Genomic DNA, 15,794 nt, shown 5'->3' on the forward strand with positions numbered 1-15,794 from the left:
TTCTAAAATAGTAATGTTAAATCAAACGTTATCAGTAAAAAGGATTTATCACTACCATTTCAAAGATATGAAACACGGTTCTGCTGCTACTCCTTTCTAATCAGGAATTTCAGCGTATAAGTGTATTAAGGAATTCTATTTCCTTTTTTTCACAAACTTCCAATTACATTTTTTGCATTTATCTGTTTTTTGTCTTTTGTAAATCACCACTTATTTGTGTTTTCTGGAGTTTTTTTAGGCATTTTTCACCATTTTGGTAACTAGCCAAATTGATTTTCTTTAGGGTGAATGTCCTCCTGTGCTTTTCAGCAGTTTTTGAACTAGTAAAACTGGTAGTCTGAGAATAGTGGCTCCAACAGTTCAATATACCTCAGCCAGAGTGCTTTGAATGTATCTGTGTGTAACTTGAATACTGGAAATAAACAACACCTCACAGAGTTTGTTGGCAGAATGAATTTTGTTGCATGCTTATTATTCACTTGCATCTTATAGGCGATTCAGGGCAGTCAGCATATAGATGACCTAGACAGATCGCCCACACGTGTTGATACCATCCATGGTGTCCTCGTCAGTCAAAATAATCAAGGCTAGGGGAAGGATATGGTTTTCCTCACTTTTGTAAAGGCGATGGTGGTTAGTTGGGCTGTGATAGTCATCCTCCGAGAAATGTCAACTCTGAGAAGATTATGGGACCCTGAACTTCTTCACACTTCTGAATTGCAACTAAATGCAGCCAATCTCCTTCCATGGAGCCCCTATTAAGGTCCTTCACCTTCCTGCAGCTGTTGAGACGCAGGGCTGCTGGTTGTTTCTCTACAACAGCCACTGACCACATACCTGTTTTGTGCACCAGGATTGTCAGAACTGTCCCTTACCAACCCACAGTGTATACAATAGTGTATCCCAAAGGGTATGATTAAATAAAACAATAAACAATATGTAATAAGGATATCTATACAGTATTATCCTAAAAGGAGGATCAAGGAGTCAGTTATTTTGTTCATGATTGTGCTAAAAAGCATCAGTTTATGATTTACAAAATTATGAAAAGAAGGGACAAATAAGTACAGACAGTTACAGCACTGTAAAAAACAAATAAACAAATGACATAAATCAGCCCAGACTTTAGGCGCCCCCCGCAGTGGTTCTCCTGACGAACATTGAACTAAGACACTATTTAATTGGAAACCATTGTGTATTTTCACTGTATATATTTGCACCTTGCACTTTGCGCCGTTCACGCTGTATTTCTTGTCACTTGCGCTGCCGTAGTGTCACCACCCACTGCACTCGTTCACCTTGTACATACTCCTTGGGCTGATTTATGTCATTTGTTTATTTGTTTTTTACAGTGCTGTAACTGTCTGTACTTATTTGTCCCTTCTTTTCATAATTTTGTAAATCATAAACTGATGCTTTTTAGCACAATCATGAACAAAATAACTGACTCCTTGATCCTCCTTTTAGGATAATACTGTATAGATATCCTTATTACATATTGTTTATTGTTTTATTTAATCATACCCTTTGGGATACTGTATTGTATACACTATCTTATACCCCAATCCCAATAGGTTGATGGGTTCATACTCCTGTTTTTTGTACATACCTTACCAACCCACAGCATCCCATCAATTGCCTTTTAACCACCAAGCATGTCCAGAATTGACCTGTTTCCAGAAACCCTCCTAATCTCAATAAGAGAACTTCAAGACATGTTCTTTCAAACCCAGCAAATGTCTTCCTTGCTTCCTGCCTCCCAATTATATGTGAGTACTATTTTCACATGATCTGTGCTATAGTGCACTGTGCTCCATTGCTCTTGTAAGATTAAAAAATAAATATTCAACAGGGACAAGACCGGACAACCCGAAAGTGTGCCCCCTCTATGTAAAATATGGTCAATGCGCTCCATCAACGTAACTGGCTTATTAGAGTTATGTATCGAGTGGCCTGGATAAAGTAAAGCTTAGATGTACAGAAATTATTGTAAATGACTACTGAATTTAATTAGCTCTATTGCTCACTAATTGTAGACTAGCTATGGAGTGTATGAAACTACAGATCGGTTAGATTGGGGCACTCAGAAATGTAAAATGTCTGTTGTGCAGTATTAGGAATTCTGCCTCCAGGCAGCTGTCCGGAACCTAGCCAGATTTCCCAGTCTACAGTTGTTATTATTAATCGTGTCACCCTCTGACAAAGGAAAGATTTCCGCTAACCTACGGTTTTGAATGTTTCCTGTTTCACCAGAGGTTCATGAACTTTGACTGCCACCAGGGTCCTGTGTGCACGAGCTGTCCCCCTATAACTGAGATTCGAGCTAATTTAACACATGGGCTGCCTTCTTCTTGTGTGAGTTCAGTCAGGTATCAGACATTTCGTATAAGGAGTTGCTGCCAAGCCTCGCCCAAGAAAGTCTAAAAAAAAAGAAGGCGTAGGAGCCTGTGACGTCAGCAGTCGAGGAGTGCGCTGAGCCTCTTTCACTCAGAGTTCGGCAGCAGTCAGAGTGTGTGCACGCATGCTGCCAGACACAGGCGTCCACGCTTCCTCCCGCTTGCCTGGAGACAGCCACTTGCCGCAGAAGGTAGGGTTCTCCCGGCTCAGAGTTTACTGGAAAGAACCAGCAACAGGCGCCGTGTCCCACAAACGTTGGTTTCTGCAATATATTGAATGTTTGGACTGTGAGACTGTACAGAAGGCTACAACTGTAGCAGATATGGTGACAATTATGACTGATAACAATTACTAATCTCCTATCTACAGGACGTTAGAACTTAAATTGCCTCTAAGAGCTTGAAAGTTCTATAGTGATAACTGTATTTGTGATTTTTTTCCAGCTTTTTAAGAACTGTGATTATTTGCGGAGCAGGAGTAGCTCGTGCTGAAGTGTGTAACGTCTTCTATCATCAATACCTATTTTCATTGGTATTATTAGTAGTAGTTTTCGAATTATTACAACCGTTATTATCCTTGTTCTTTTATTCTTGTTATTATTTCTAATAATAATAATGAGAAGATGAAGATGAATAGTATTATGTCTAACAATAATCATATTACCGCAAGTATAGGCTGTGCGCTACAAACTGCGGTGTCCCAGGGCGCTGATAATTGCGCTTGTGGAATGTTGTTACGTCCTGTTAACGAGGTTGTTTCTAGAAGAGTTGCGTGTTCGTTATTTTGTTAAAAGTCGGTTTTTGGCACGGAGTCGGGGCTGTGCAAAAGCGGATACCTATTCTCGTCCTTCCTTGTAGGTTGCTCGAGAGTCCTGGCTCGGCCCAGGATGCCAAAGACGTCACAGTTTGTTTGGAAGTTTGAGTCGCGAGGAGTGTTTGGTGTTCCCTCCCGCGCGCTGGCGCTCGCAGCTGAGCAACAGATTAGTGGAAGTAGCTTTCGACTCACTGATGGTCCCTGAGGGCTCATCATGTACATAGCGGTGCATGGGTCCATGCTGGCACCAGGGTTTGAGGGAAGATAAAAGCCTCGGCTGGCTTTAATAGACAGGCTACGTCAGTGCTCTGTGGTTTCCAAAAGTGCTGGAATGAGTTACACAGCAGGAGTAATGGTTGGTGGCGACGCTTCACTAAAGTTACGTGAATTTGAAACACTTTATGGAACCAACACATTTAGAAAATGCCAGACCCTTTCCAAGCAAGAATGCAACTTTCAAACTCCCTTTTGGCACGCTTGAAGAGAAACAGAGTATACAACAGGCTTTAAAAAGACAAGTTCTCCATAACATGAACTATGGCATGCACAGTTAAAGAGCACATTCAATTTTATACAGCCATTTATGTTGCGAAAATAGCACAACTAGTGAAAAGTCATCACAAAGTCTTTCTAATCTACAAAAGAAGTGTTATTCGCTTTTTTTGAAAGATGGCCCTGAATGTGGCTCTACAGAAACATGTTTGCCCAATTGAAACCATGGGAGCAGAAAATAGGTTCACACCATGCTCTGCTCTTTCTAAGAAGGCTCACAAACTCAGAAGGCTGTTCTGAGCACCAGGGGACACTCTGAACTGTGCTGCTTAAAATACCCACCTGTGTCAAGCCCAGTGGCGGGCTCCAGTAGCAAAGGGTGGTGGGAGGGGGGGAGTGAGCGCAGATGGGGGGTCGGGAGGGAATGACGGGTTAATAATAATTTAAAAAACTTACCTTCAGCCACCGGCCGCCTCCAGCGTTGCACCGCCTTTCCTTTTCTTCCTGGGTCCCAGCAACCCCTGGGAAAAATTCCCAGCCAATCTCCGTGCTGAAGAGCAGCACAGGGATTGGTCTGAGCGGGCTGAAAACATGCCCTGCTCAGACTAGGGAGTCTGTGGCGTTTCAGCAGCCAGGCTGGAGAACCCTAAGTGCGCATGTGTGTTATGGTCGGCCTGAGACAGCCGAACAAACACACATGAGCATATAGGGAGTGCACAAGCACTCCTACTCCTCCACCCTCCCATGCCCGCCCCTCCATGCATAAGCTGGCAAACAAAAAATAAAATGATGCTAGAGCATTGTTTTATTTTTCGTTTGCTGGCTCTGCGCCAGGCAGTGGGACTACGCTTCTCCGCCATTGCGGAGGAGCCGCCACTGATCAAGCCATCTGGCATGTTATTCAGACTGCTTTAATGACATGAACTTGATAACTGACAAGCTCCCTCATTTTTTCCAGATAACACTCAAAACTCAGAGATCTTTTGCTTTATGACAGCTACCTTCATTCAACAATGCCTCCATTCTTGGTTACCAGGTAGACTCATTCACATTAATATGTTCTTCCAGTTGCAACCCTGAATGTTTGTGGAGCAGCTGAAAGGTTGTGAAAGTGAAACACTGAGCAACAGCAGATATAGTAGCAGGCATACACTCAGAGTAAGGAATTTAGGGCACCCTTTAACAACAGTGCCCCATATCAGTGTTGTGGTGTGGTATAATGTCCTTAAGAACATGTTATGAAATATAAACAAGTGAAGGGTGGAATGCCTAAATTCATCTCGGCCACTAGTAATTTTCAGGGCCAGCATTATTGTGCATCATTTTTAGCTCACGGTGGCACTTTAGAAAGGGACCAACCTTGTCAGGCTCTGTAGAATACTTCTCAAAGCTCTTGCCTTTAAGAGATGTCAATGGCTCGCACCATTGCATCATAAACATATATGGTGCTTTTCTTGGCTAGGGAGAGTTAATAGAATACTCTTTACAGGGTACAAGAGTTAGTCTTGGCCTGTCTCATCCCAAACCAGGAAACCCTTCTAACTTCCCCAAGTCAGCTTACAAGCCAAATCCTAATGCGAGATTTGTAATAATTTATTTTACCAGCTAAGTGTGATACATGTATGCTAATTAGCTGGTGGTAACAATTAGTCATTTGTGATGCAATTGCAATCTTTAAGTCACCTAATACCTGTGTGAATAATCTTCCTGCCCAAAAGTACACTATATATTTTCCACATTTTTCCCTAACTAAATATGAGACTGCAGAGAACAATACGATTTATTTGTGTAGCACCAAAAAGAGTGTTGAGGGTGTGAGACACTTTGTTTCCCCATACCATATGCAGAACACAGTTCATGTACAGTCTGAATTTTAAACTTTACACCAGGAGAATTCAAGTAACGTGCACTTGAGTGGCGATAAATATATTAAATTGTATGTTAGTTCAGTGTAGTTCAACATGTTCGTGCACGTGCTGCATAGAGCCCACAACATCAGGTCAGAATTAACCCTGTGCAAAGCACTACGCTTTGCTCGCGTAATTTGCGAAGTTTGCCCCACTTCGCACTACTCAAACTGCATTAGCACAGTGCAAACACGAGTAGGTTAGTGTAGTGCAGCGGTCATTTTTTGCTTGCTCGCGGTCCTCAACGTCAAGTTGGCGACTGTGAGCAAGCAAAATTACATCCCGACAAGACTTTTTCCTCGTTCGTGATCAGCAACATCAAGTTGCAGATCGCGAGCGTGGAAAATAAACCTCCTGGCAAGATTCTCAATGCGGGGAGGTCAGGTTTCTCATTGTGAGTGGTCACGTATGCTCTCGATCGCTCGCAATGAGAAACTACTAGTCCGCGTTGAGAAAGCTGCAGCTCGAGTTAAAATCTACTCAAGCGGCAGAAAACCACAGCTCGCACTGTGCAAGATGCCATTTTCAATAATTGCACAGTGCCGGATGCTAGTCCGCAATGTGCAATCATTGAAAATGGCATCTTGCACAGTGCGAACAGTGTACTACGCAGTTCGCGTAGTGCTATATGTAGCTCGCGAAGTGCAAAAATGGAAGTCAGATTTTGTTACTAAAACATTTTACCACTATTTTACCATCAATTACATTTTCAAATAAGTAACTCAAGGAGAACATTGCCTACCTGCCAACACTGAAGCATAGGTAAATCATGTAATACTTCTCGATTGGTTTCTGAAGTATATAATGTGATATTCCTTCTTTTCCAGCTCTCTTATCTAAATTGGCAATCTAGAAAAAACAGTTTTGGGCCTTTTCTCTTGGGATTTACCAAAACGAACAATGTTTGATTATTTCAGGAATTAGAGACCTCTTAGATGAATCAGGATGGGAGAAGTCTTAGTGCATAAAGAGGCAAATAGTAAACCAACTAGCATACAGTACAGCAGAAGGAACAAAAAAGTGCAGAGAGCAAATAGTGTAGGCTGTCAATACCCATTTGGGGGCATTGGATGTTTGGCAGGAGGTGATGTGCACCAGAAAGGGCATCTCATTAGATTTAATAGAGCCCACTTTCCTGGAAAAGATGGGTTGTATCTTCGATCAGCCAAACTATGCATTAGGTAAGGGGTTTGAAACCTGCATCAATTTAGTGTTAGAACTGTGATGATACCTTTGGTGGAGCTCCAATTCAAGCATGGTTCCAGTGTCAAGTGCCCTGAACAGTCAGCGCAGGACTAGAGCTTTCTTCCACACTGGTCTGCTAGTCCACTGGCACCATCTTTAAAACCAGTAGGAGCCCTTGCTCATCTTTAAAGACATGAGACCGCCTCACTCGAGATAAAGAGCTTGAAGGCCTGTGAAGGAGGAGTGTCAAGGAGTAGCCCCTCTAGCCAGTAAAGTGGCCAGCTGAAAATTGGAGGCCTCATGGAGGCACCAGTATGGGAATTCCTAGAATTCTAGAACTATTCGTTTGATGCAGATTGTAGGAGGAGCTGGAAGTTGGTAGATACAGCACTGATGCTAAGACACGTGCTGCGCAAATACTACAACGTTTAGTGGCCCAGATTAAAAATAATTTTTGTGCTGAGAGCCTTGGAATGCAGCACCAGACTATGCTAGCAATCACCTGAGAAAGAATGGAAGTAAGTTTTTCTTTTTTACTCAGCAAAAATACCAAGTTCTAGAAAAATTTATTTAATGGCACCAGCCATGGGTTGAGGCTGAAGGACTGCCTAAAGACTCAGACCTTCTAAAACACCAGAGTGCTTCAGACAGATCTGAGTGCAAACCAGGGTAGCATTTTTTTTTTAGCAGAGCCAGCTTATATTATTTCCTAGCTGATACTTTTTCAGTCTTGCAGCTATATTAGCAACCTGTCACCAAAAGGCGCTCCGATCAACGATTATACCTTAAAAAGACTGTTTTCGGGTGCATTTTCCTCTTTTATCACAAATGTGTTTCCTTGTTTAGTTAAACAATCATGTATATTTTAAGCCATTTGGGTTATTGGTTTATGCTTTCGTTTTGTACACAGTTTTTTAGAAAATGTTTGCACCTATTGTAATTCTAATAAGTCCAATTTACATTTATAATCTTGTATTGATATTGCATTCTGACAGTTCATTGCTGCATTCTCTACACATCATGAAGAATCAGGCCTTAAGCTTGGCACATTCTACCTAATGGTGAACCAAGTATACTTGAAGATGTACATTGCTTGCCTCTAGTTGTACTAATGGCTAGACTTGGACACCTTTCTAAATCTGTTCAATGTTTGCTGAACATTCTGAAAGTTCAGAAATCAGCCATGTATCTGGTTTGGGCCCCAGACAAGGGACATGTTTCCACCATGCATACCCCCTTACACTGCATTATTGCATCTGCATATGTTACATTTACGTTATAATACATCCACTCAAACAACTCTTAATTTGATTTATCAGGGCCTTCTTAGCACCCCGGCTTAACATTGTAGCTCCCAAAAGAGCAAAGGATTCAGATGGCAAAGCCCAACTTTTAGAAATCTATTTTGCTGGCTTTTAGAGGCCACTTGATTCTAACCATATTTAAAAAAGCTCTTTAAACATACCTAATTACCACTAACTGGGCAACTCTAGACCCCAATGCATCTGTCACCTGTGTGGTCCTACAGAGTACCATACTGCCTTGTGTCAACTTCAAGCTGTACAAGAAGCAGCTTGGTGCTCTGCTCACACATAACAGTATCCTGATTCACCAATATGCTGATGGTACACAATTCTACTCGAAAGTCTCCTCTGCTTAAGGAATCCAATGGCTCAAACTCTGCCTGCACAACAGTCCAACCAGGATGTCCAGCGTGCACCTGAAGCTCAGCCCAACCAAGACAGAAGTCCTGTTATTTTCCGAGAATAGCAATCAGGAAACAGTACAAACCTAGTTCAATGACATGAACATTGATTGTTTCAAATACCAACGTTCACCAAATGCTTAGTCACTTAAATTCAACGTAGACACGAGCCTCACCCTCAAGAAACTCATTTAAAAATGGCCTTGTACCATCTTTCTCTTCTAAAGAAAGCAGAAGTTTCCTCTAAAGCGTAACTTCAGAGCTGCTGTTCAAGCCCTCAAACACTTGCATCTGGATGGCGGTAATGCCCTGCTCCATGGCCTCCCAGGCTTCACAGTGGCACCCTTTAATGGCTTCCTATATGCTGCTTCACATCTCATCCACGGCCTGAAGAAATATGAAAACATCACCCCTTCATGATGGAACTCCAATGGCTCCCCTTGCCGATCTGCACGATCTTCAAAAACAACTGCATAATTTACAAAGCCAACGTGACCAAGAACCCCTGTTTACATTGGAGACAAGCTAACCATCTCTGATGGTTTACATCGCTCCGACTACCAAGATTGCCTCAGACTTCAGTCTAAGAAGAGCAAAAAGAGAAGGGCAACAGGCCTTTTCATCGAGGCACCCAGAATCTGGAAGGGCATCACTTATCCATCAGGAGAGCCACATTGCTTCTCCACTTTAGGAAAGAGTTGAAGATCCACCTCTATAAAGACCATTCCATCACACTGGATTATCCTCAGACAACCCAAGTACCTCTCCTAACACCCGTTGACTCCATGCTTGTCTTTTACCGTGTACAGCGCTCAGCTGCCTTCTGGCTGGGTTTGAGCTTTACAAAAAGCATTTGCATACCTACTAATAAGTTATTCTGCTTAACTAATCCTATCAATAAATGCATACCAGCAAGATGCAGTTCAATATGCTGTGTGTTATTCAAATGGTTACACTTGTGTGCAAAAATGCATGTGATAAGAGAGCTTTAGGTTGGACTCAGCCTTAAGTTCTCTCTGCCTCAGTCCTTCATATTCTTCGGAGACATTCTAGGGCCTTGTCGGCTGGATTTTTCTGAGGCACTCATGTATTTAAACTACTCCAGACTCAGGTTGGCATTGCCTTTTAGTCTGAATTGGGGGATCATATCAGCTCCCCGCATTTCCCAAGGAAGATATATCTTACCATGGCAATTAATTGAATTAATATGTTTGCGAGTAACATTTGCAAGGACTTTATACACATCTACAGCTCTGCTATCTCCCATGGCTAGTGTGAGCATTGACAGGTGTGAAAGAGAGAGGAGAGCCCACTGTGAATGCCTATAATTGCAACATTAAATGCCAGCCCTTTGTGCATGCAATATACCTGGGACTGATCCCTTCGGGTCAAGTTCGCGCTATATAAAACTCTTTAAATAAAGAAAATACATTACATAGCTGACAGATGGCCCTGTTCATTTGTGAGTTCATTTTCGGATCCTACCTTTTTAGCTCACTTAACATTACATTTTGGGCTTTACAATGTGAAACAAAGCTACAGCGCAACCTACTGCTGGCAAAATCGGCAGGATTTGCTGGTGTCTCATATGACCGGGCCTTCTTGGCAGACATGTTCATAGGCAGCGCCCCAGCGGTGAAATAAATGATTTTATCTTTTGGACAGGAATGCGCTGCCCTCCATGTGGTGTGCCGAATACAGCCCGACTTCATTCCCAGAGCTAAAGAGGGAAGTTGGAACTGGTCCCTAACACATCTCAGCCAAGTAGGTGTCAGTTTAGTTAACAAACCGCTACTAGTACAGACGTGTTTGACCTTATGTCAACTAACTTCTTTCACGCCGTGGGTAGCCTTCTGTGCTCCCTGGGCACTGCGACGTCAGAAGTAGCTTGTAATAACCAGTGCTTAATTTGTAAAATATGAAGTGCAGGTGCTCTAATGTTTGTCAGAGGCCACACCTACTTTTTGCCGGCTCCACCCACTTCCTCCACTGCCTCCACCCCCTTATTCCATTGGCTTCACCCACATCCTCAACTAGCACTGCTAAAAGTCAGATGTAATACCCAATCTAAATTGCAGCAAGGGAGCCTTCCTCGTAGTAAGGTTTTGATAGGAGGTCCCAAACTTGAAAAATAAAACTTCAATGTAATGACTTCTGGGAGTAAGAAATGGAGGCCTAATGAATTATAGAAAGGTTGTGTTGCAGGCACACTAGAGAAATATTTTTGCTCCAGAGATAAATAGAGTACATTTTTAGCATGACCTTGTCTTAAAAATTACAAATATTGCTCAAGGTCTTGAACAATCATGGACGTGTAATGCCATGTTTGGGAGCATAATGTAGCGGGTGCTTTAATAAAGGGTGTTGATTCAGCGCAAAACATATGATCCATACAATCTTGATTCACAAATTTTGTGCAAGGCCTGATATTTGTGTGTTTATCTCGTCTTCATTGCTTGATTTTTCTCGCCAGAAGTTGTAATTCCTAGTCATTGGAACGACACTCATAATTGCACTGAATTGAATGAAATTATGAGAATGACACTCTTAGGAATCTGAAACCTTGGCGGCTATGGAGCGGGTGTCAGTGCCACTGGGCGAAGGTTGCGCAATGAGAGCAGAAGGACTTCACTACCTGACAAATAAAACTTTCCACTGTGAGCCCTGCAGTAAGAGAAGAGCACTTTCATCTAGGCCTGGCTGTTCCCTATTTACTCATACCCAGCCTCTGCTCCGAGGTAACCAAGCTGCTTCCTGCCCCTTTCATTTGATCACACGCTGGCCAGTAGCGTGTGGAAAAAGTAAGGAATCCAGAAAGAAAAATTAAATCCATATTGTTTAATATGCTTTTATAAATTAGGTATTGGTTGGCAGAGGGGAGCAGCACTGTATATGAACAATATGTGGAATATGAGATTTGTTTTCCATCGAGTCACTTGTTATGCAGCATTAACTCACTGGGGTAGTCGGGTTGGAACTTGGAAGTCTGTTACAGACTCATGGCTGTGACTGACTTCATTTAGTATCAGTCCTCTCTCAAGCATTATTTTTCTGAAAGCATCACTACATCACACTGGCGTGTGCCACGCAGTGTCATTCACTTCTGTGCTTTTCACGTCCTTTTAGAGATGTCTGTCTGTGATTGCCCAAGTGAAGTTAAGTGGGCCAATGTTTAGCTTATGTGATTATTCTAAGCGTTTCCTCTGATTTAATTAAGCAAAAATCGTTCTGTTTTTATGGTTATGAATTTGTATTCACACACACCATGCTTTCTCCTTGATTTCAAATTTTGTTTTCGGAGCAGGTTTCATCCACTGGTAAGATTTCCTGACCCTTGATTAGTGTTGAAAGTCTGATCTCTGATTGACTGGCAAAAGAGATGAAAATGCTGAACATCTACAACTATTGCGCACCCCCATGTTCCACAGCACGACAGATTTAAAGAATCTGGTCACCACAGTACTGCCACACTGACTTAACTCTGCACAGAACGGGCCTCCAGGGTCTCGGGCCATTCCAGCAAATCAAACACCGACCACGTGGATAACATCACTCAAGCTCAATGCACAATGAATAAAGTCAACATAAACATCACCCGCAAACTAAGTGAGAGAGGCCATGCAGAACTAGATGGAATATCCCGCCGCTCAACAGGTCCGTACCCCATGTGCCATCAGGAACCAGTGACCACAACTGCACCGCTGCATGCATAAACAACCACAAGGTTTGATGACGACGCTAGGATAGAAATACATTTTCAACTGGCGCCTGCTGCCATATTGCAATGCACACCGTGGAGAGATGAAAAATGTAACGAAAAACAATACATTTTTATGAATAAACGTTAGAGGTTAAAAGACCCTGCCTGTTCTCCAGCCTTCTCCTTCCAGCATTGTAATGGGACACAGTGCCCGGCGCCGGAAATATAATTCCTCAGAGCAGGCCTCGGACTGGGTTCACTTCACTTCATACCAAGTAAGTCTGTTTATTAGCAAACAGCATTGGTTTTTTCTACCTACAGTTCTGGTGCTGCCTGCTGCCTGTCCTCGACGTCGGACAGAACTTCCGGTGACTCGTGCAGTGAGTGTGTGCTGGGGCGTGGACGCGTGGTGTTTTTAAAAAAGATCTACGCACGCTGCCGCTGCCGCACAGCCCCTACCCCAGGCAGAAGCAAATCTAGTCCAATCAGTGTCCCGCCCACCGGCAACAATGAACTAAGGGCGTTAGACAAATTTGCATTTGGAATCATTTTATTAATGGCTCTCACTTGCGAACAACGCTTCACAGGGGACTCGAGAGACAACACCACGGTTTTACGTGAGTTAGTAAGGTAATTATAGTTACTTTGGCACAATACCATTTCACGTGCAGAGGCGAGTTATAGACCCGGCCCTGATAAATAAGTGCCGGTGCTAAGCACCGGAAAGCACCGGCACAAATTAAGCACTGGTAATAACCGATTAACTTCTTTTAATTATCTGAGAAATTAGACAGCACCAGATTGATTTGAAAGCTAAACTTCAGACATTCAGTCTTCTCTTTCCTCTAATGATCTGTTTATGTAGGGTGTTGTTAACTCTTTAGCTGCTTGACTACTTAGTGCAATGTAAAGTTTTGTGTATATAATGTTAAAGTATTTAGAAATAAAACATTTAAGACCTTCATAACCGGAGACCAAAACATTAACCAAGTTAAATCGTATCTAAAACAGATATCGCTGCAGACCAGCTGTCTCCGTCTTCCAGTAAGATGAGTCTTCAGGTTCAGGAATGAATGTCATTCAAGGTCATCACCCAGGGCCAGGAGACTAAAGGGGGTTTCATGACAGTGTGATTATAAACAGAGGCTAAAGCGCACTTTGCCTGGTGTAGCGTCCATTTCATGATATTAACGAGCACTGTCACTATGTCAGCTAGGACAGTGTGAGGAACGCAGCTGCAGGTTTTATCACAGAGGTGTGGTTAAGGAACCTGTCTCCCCTGCTTGCATTTGCTCTTTGTCACTTACTGTTGTTGATTTGAGGCACTTCATCAATTAGGGTTGGTGTACTTTGCGGACGTCCGTCTTGGGGAAGGCTATGGCCATTCCAACACTAGACCCCTACTCTTATACCTAAATCTCCACCAGCTCTACTTCGAAGCGCTGTGAGCTGACCTGGAGCGTCAATGACACGTCAGCACAAGTTGCATGCAAAGTACATAGCCATTTGCCATCATGCCAACTAGACCGTGTGCTGTGAACAGGTGATCTATCCAAAGGCTTTTATGGACCAATAATACGTATCTCAATGCTAATTAATACTGATGGGTCACTTCTCATACAAACGTGTACATTACATTGTGGTTTAAGTTATTTCTGTCTAATCATTTTCATTTTCAGTTGCTGCACCTCTGTTGGTTGAAATGGGATAAAGTCCCATCCGTTATGTCGTTACCCAGTGTGCATCCTTACCGCCACTAATTATTGACATCTGTTTGGGTCCCTTGTCACAGATGGTTAGGTCCTTCAAGGCACTATCTTATGTGGACAATACCCATATCATCTGTATTTGACACCCAAGCTCTTATATCTGCTACTAGGTTGAGAGATTATCTTGCTGCAGTGCACAATTGGAAGACCTATCATTTGTTAAAGCCGAGTGCAGGGAAAATGTGCCTGGTACATGTTGTAATGTACTTAGGCAGTTCCAGCTAGGCTGGGGCTGCAGCTCTTTACGATGTCTACACATTCCATAATGATGTCAGGGGGTTGTAAGGTATGGGTTGACAGTTGGTGGACCAGCTGTGCCTTGTGAGACTGTGGTTTGAGGTTTACCTCTGTCTGAATAAATCTGTCTGTTGAAGGAAGCTGTGTTCAAGTAATTAACTTGAATATAACAATTTTGGCGATGAGAATGGGATTGTCTGTTTTGAGAATTATCTCTTAGCATTGGATGGGGCAAGGTTTCCAGCTATAAGGAAAAAAGCCTTGCTGTTAGGGTAATTGGGCAAGGAGGGACAGCTCATTTTTAAATATCTGCCACCTGTTGGGAATGCTCAAGGAGGCGCAGTGGAAGATGTCTACAAGGAAGCTGTCTTACGGTTTCAAACCAGGTTTGCCAAGCAAGTCAATGTAGTCATGCAACGTCACAAATTCTATATGCAGCCACAACGTTCAAATTCATCCATTGCAGATTTTGTTGCAAGGTTGAGAGAGCTCTCAGCTAAGTGCCAATTTAGTGCTATGACTTACGAGATGATCAGGGATCAGCTAATTGTGCAGTGCAACAGTAAAAAGATCCAACTCTCAAAAATGCAACAGCCAGTGCAAAAATAGTGGAGAAGTCGGAAAGGTTCATGCGTGAGATGAAGACTACAAGTCTTGACAACAAGGAAAATGAGGTGGCACTGCTTGGGGATGACAAAGTGTCAACGTAGTTAGGAACAGAAGGCAAACATCCGTTAGTGGTAGTAACGGAAACCGTTATGCTACAGGATTTGGAAATTCGCAAGAGAAATTTAGAGCTCGTAATTGCCTTATATGCGGGAGCTGCTACCATATGGCAGATTCCAAGCAGTGCTACGTTGTTGGCAAGGATTGTCGCAAGTGTGGCAAGAAGGGGCATCTAGCACGCATGTGTAAGTAATTGGAGAAGAAAGTAGCTGTGTTGGAAGAAGAAGGAACAGCTCACTGGGTTTTAGTTGTTCAAGAAGAGGGTACCGTTGGCCATGTGGAAGAAGATGGAATGAGGAAGACACGCCCTAAAGCAGAGTTTAACATCAACGGCTGTTTAGTATCCTTGATGGTGGACACAGGTTCACTGTATACCATCATCCCACAGAAGTTATTTAATGCAGCGTGGCCTAGGTAGAACTTGTTAGCATTGGATGTTATTCTAAAAGACTAACAGAGGTCCTCCATAAGTCTTGTGCGGTTTATGACAGCAAAAATCCCCTTTGCAGGAAGGTGCACGTTAGGGAAGATATATGTGGCTAAGAAAGGCCCACCCATTCTAGTTTGGATTCATCAGTATGACCTGAACGTCATGGTGAATCTGCTGGGAATGGATCAAGTCATGGTTGAGGCTGCATTGGGGGTGAGGGAATTGTTGGAGTTGCACAATAGAGTATTTGAGAACGCTGTACATGTAAAACATGTCGCAAAAAGAGTGCCCATGTCAGCAAGGGGGAAGGTGAAAGACATAGTTCAACAACTTGTAGAGTATAAAGTGATAGAACCGGTTGAAGCGGCTGAGTGGTTGTCTCCTTTTGATATCATGAAGAAGGCTGATGGATCACTCCGATTCTGTGTTGACT

General features: G+C 42.8%; 1 protein-coding gene across 4 annotated transcripts in view; it reads left to right on the forward strand.

The window, feature by feature from the left end:
- Positions 1-2,456: 2,456 nt before the first annotated feature.
- The window catches only part of BDKRB2 (bradykinin receptor B2), a 425,511-nt gene continuing 412,173 nt past the window's right edge, over positions 2,457-15,794 (forward strand). Inside the window, exon 1 of one of the 4 annotated variants that reach the window (XM_086937741.1) lies at positions 2,457-2,587. In XM_086937741.1, coding sequence (XP_086793867.1) covers positions 2,522-2,587 — 66 coding nt within the window. In that variant the 5' untranslated portion in view covers positions 2,457-2,521. The remainder of the gene's footprint in view (positions 2,588-15,794) is intronic. The other 3 variants (XM_086937740.1, XM_086937738.1, XM_086937739.1) reach the window with 3 other exon arrangements.

The sequence above is a fragment of the Lissotriton vulgaris genome, chromosome 9, assembly GCF_964263255.1.
Source record: "Lissotriton vulgaris chromosome 9, aLisVul1.2, whole genome shotgun sequence".
Taxonomy (NCBI): domain Eukaryota; kingdom Metazoa; phylum Chordata; class Amphibia; order Caudata; family Salamandridae; genus Lissotriton; species Lissotriton vulgaris.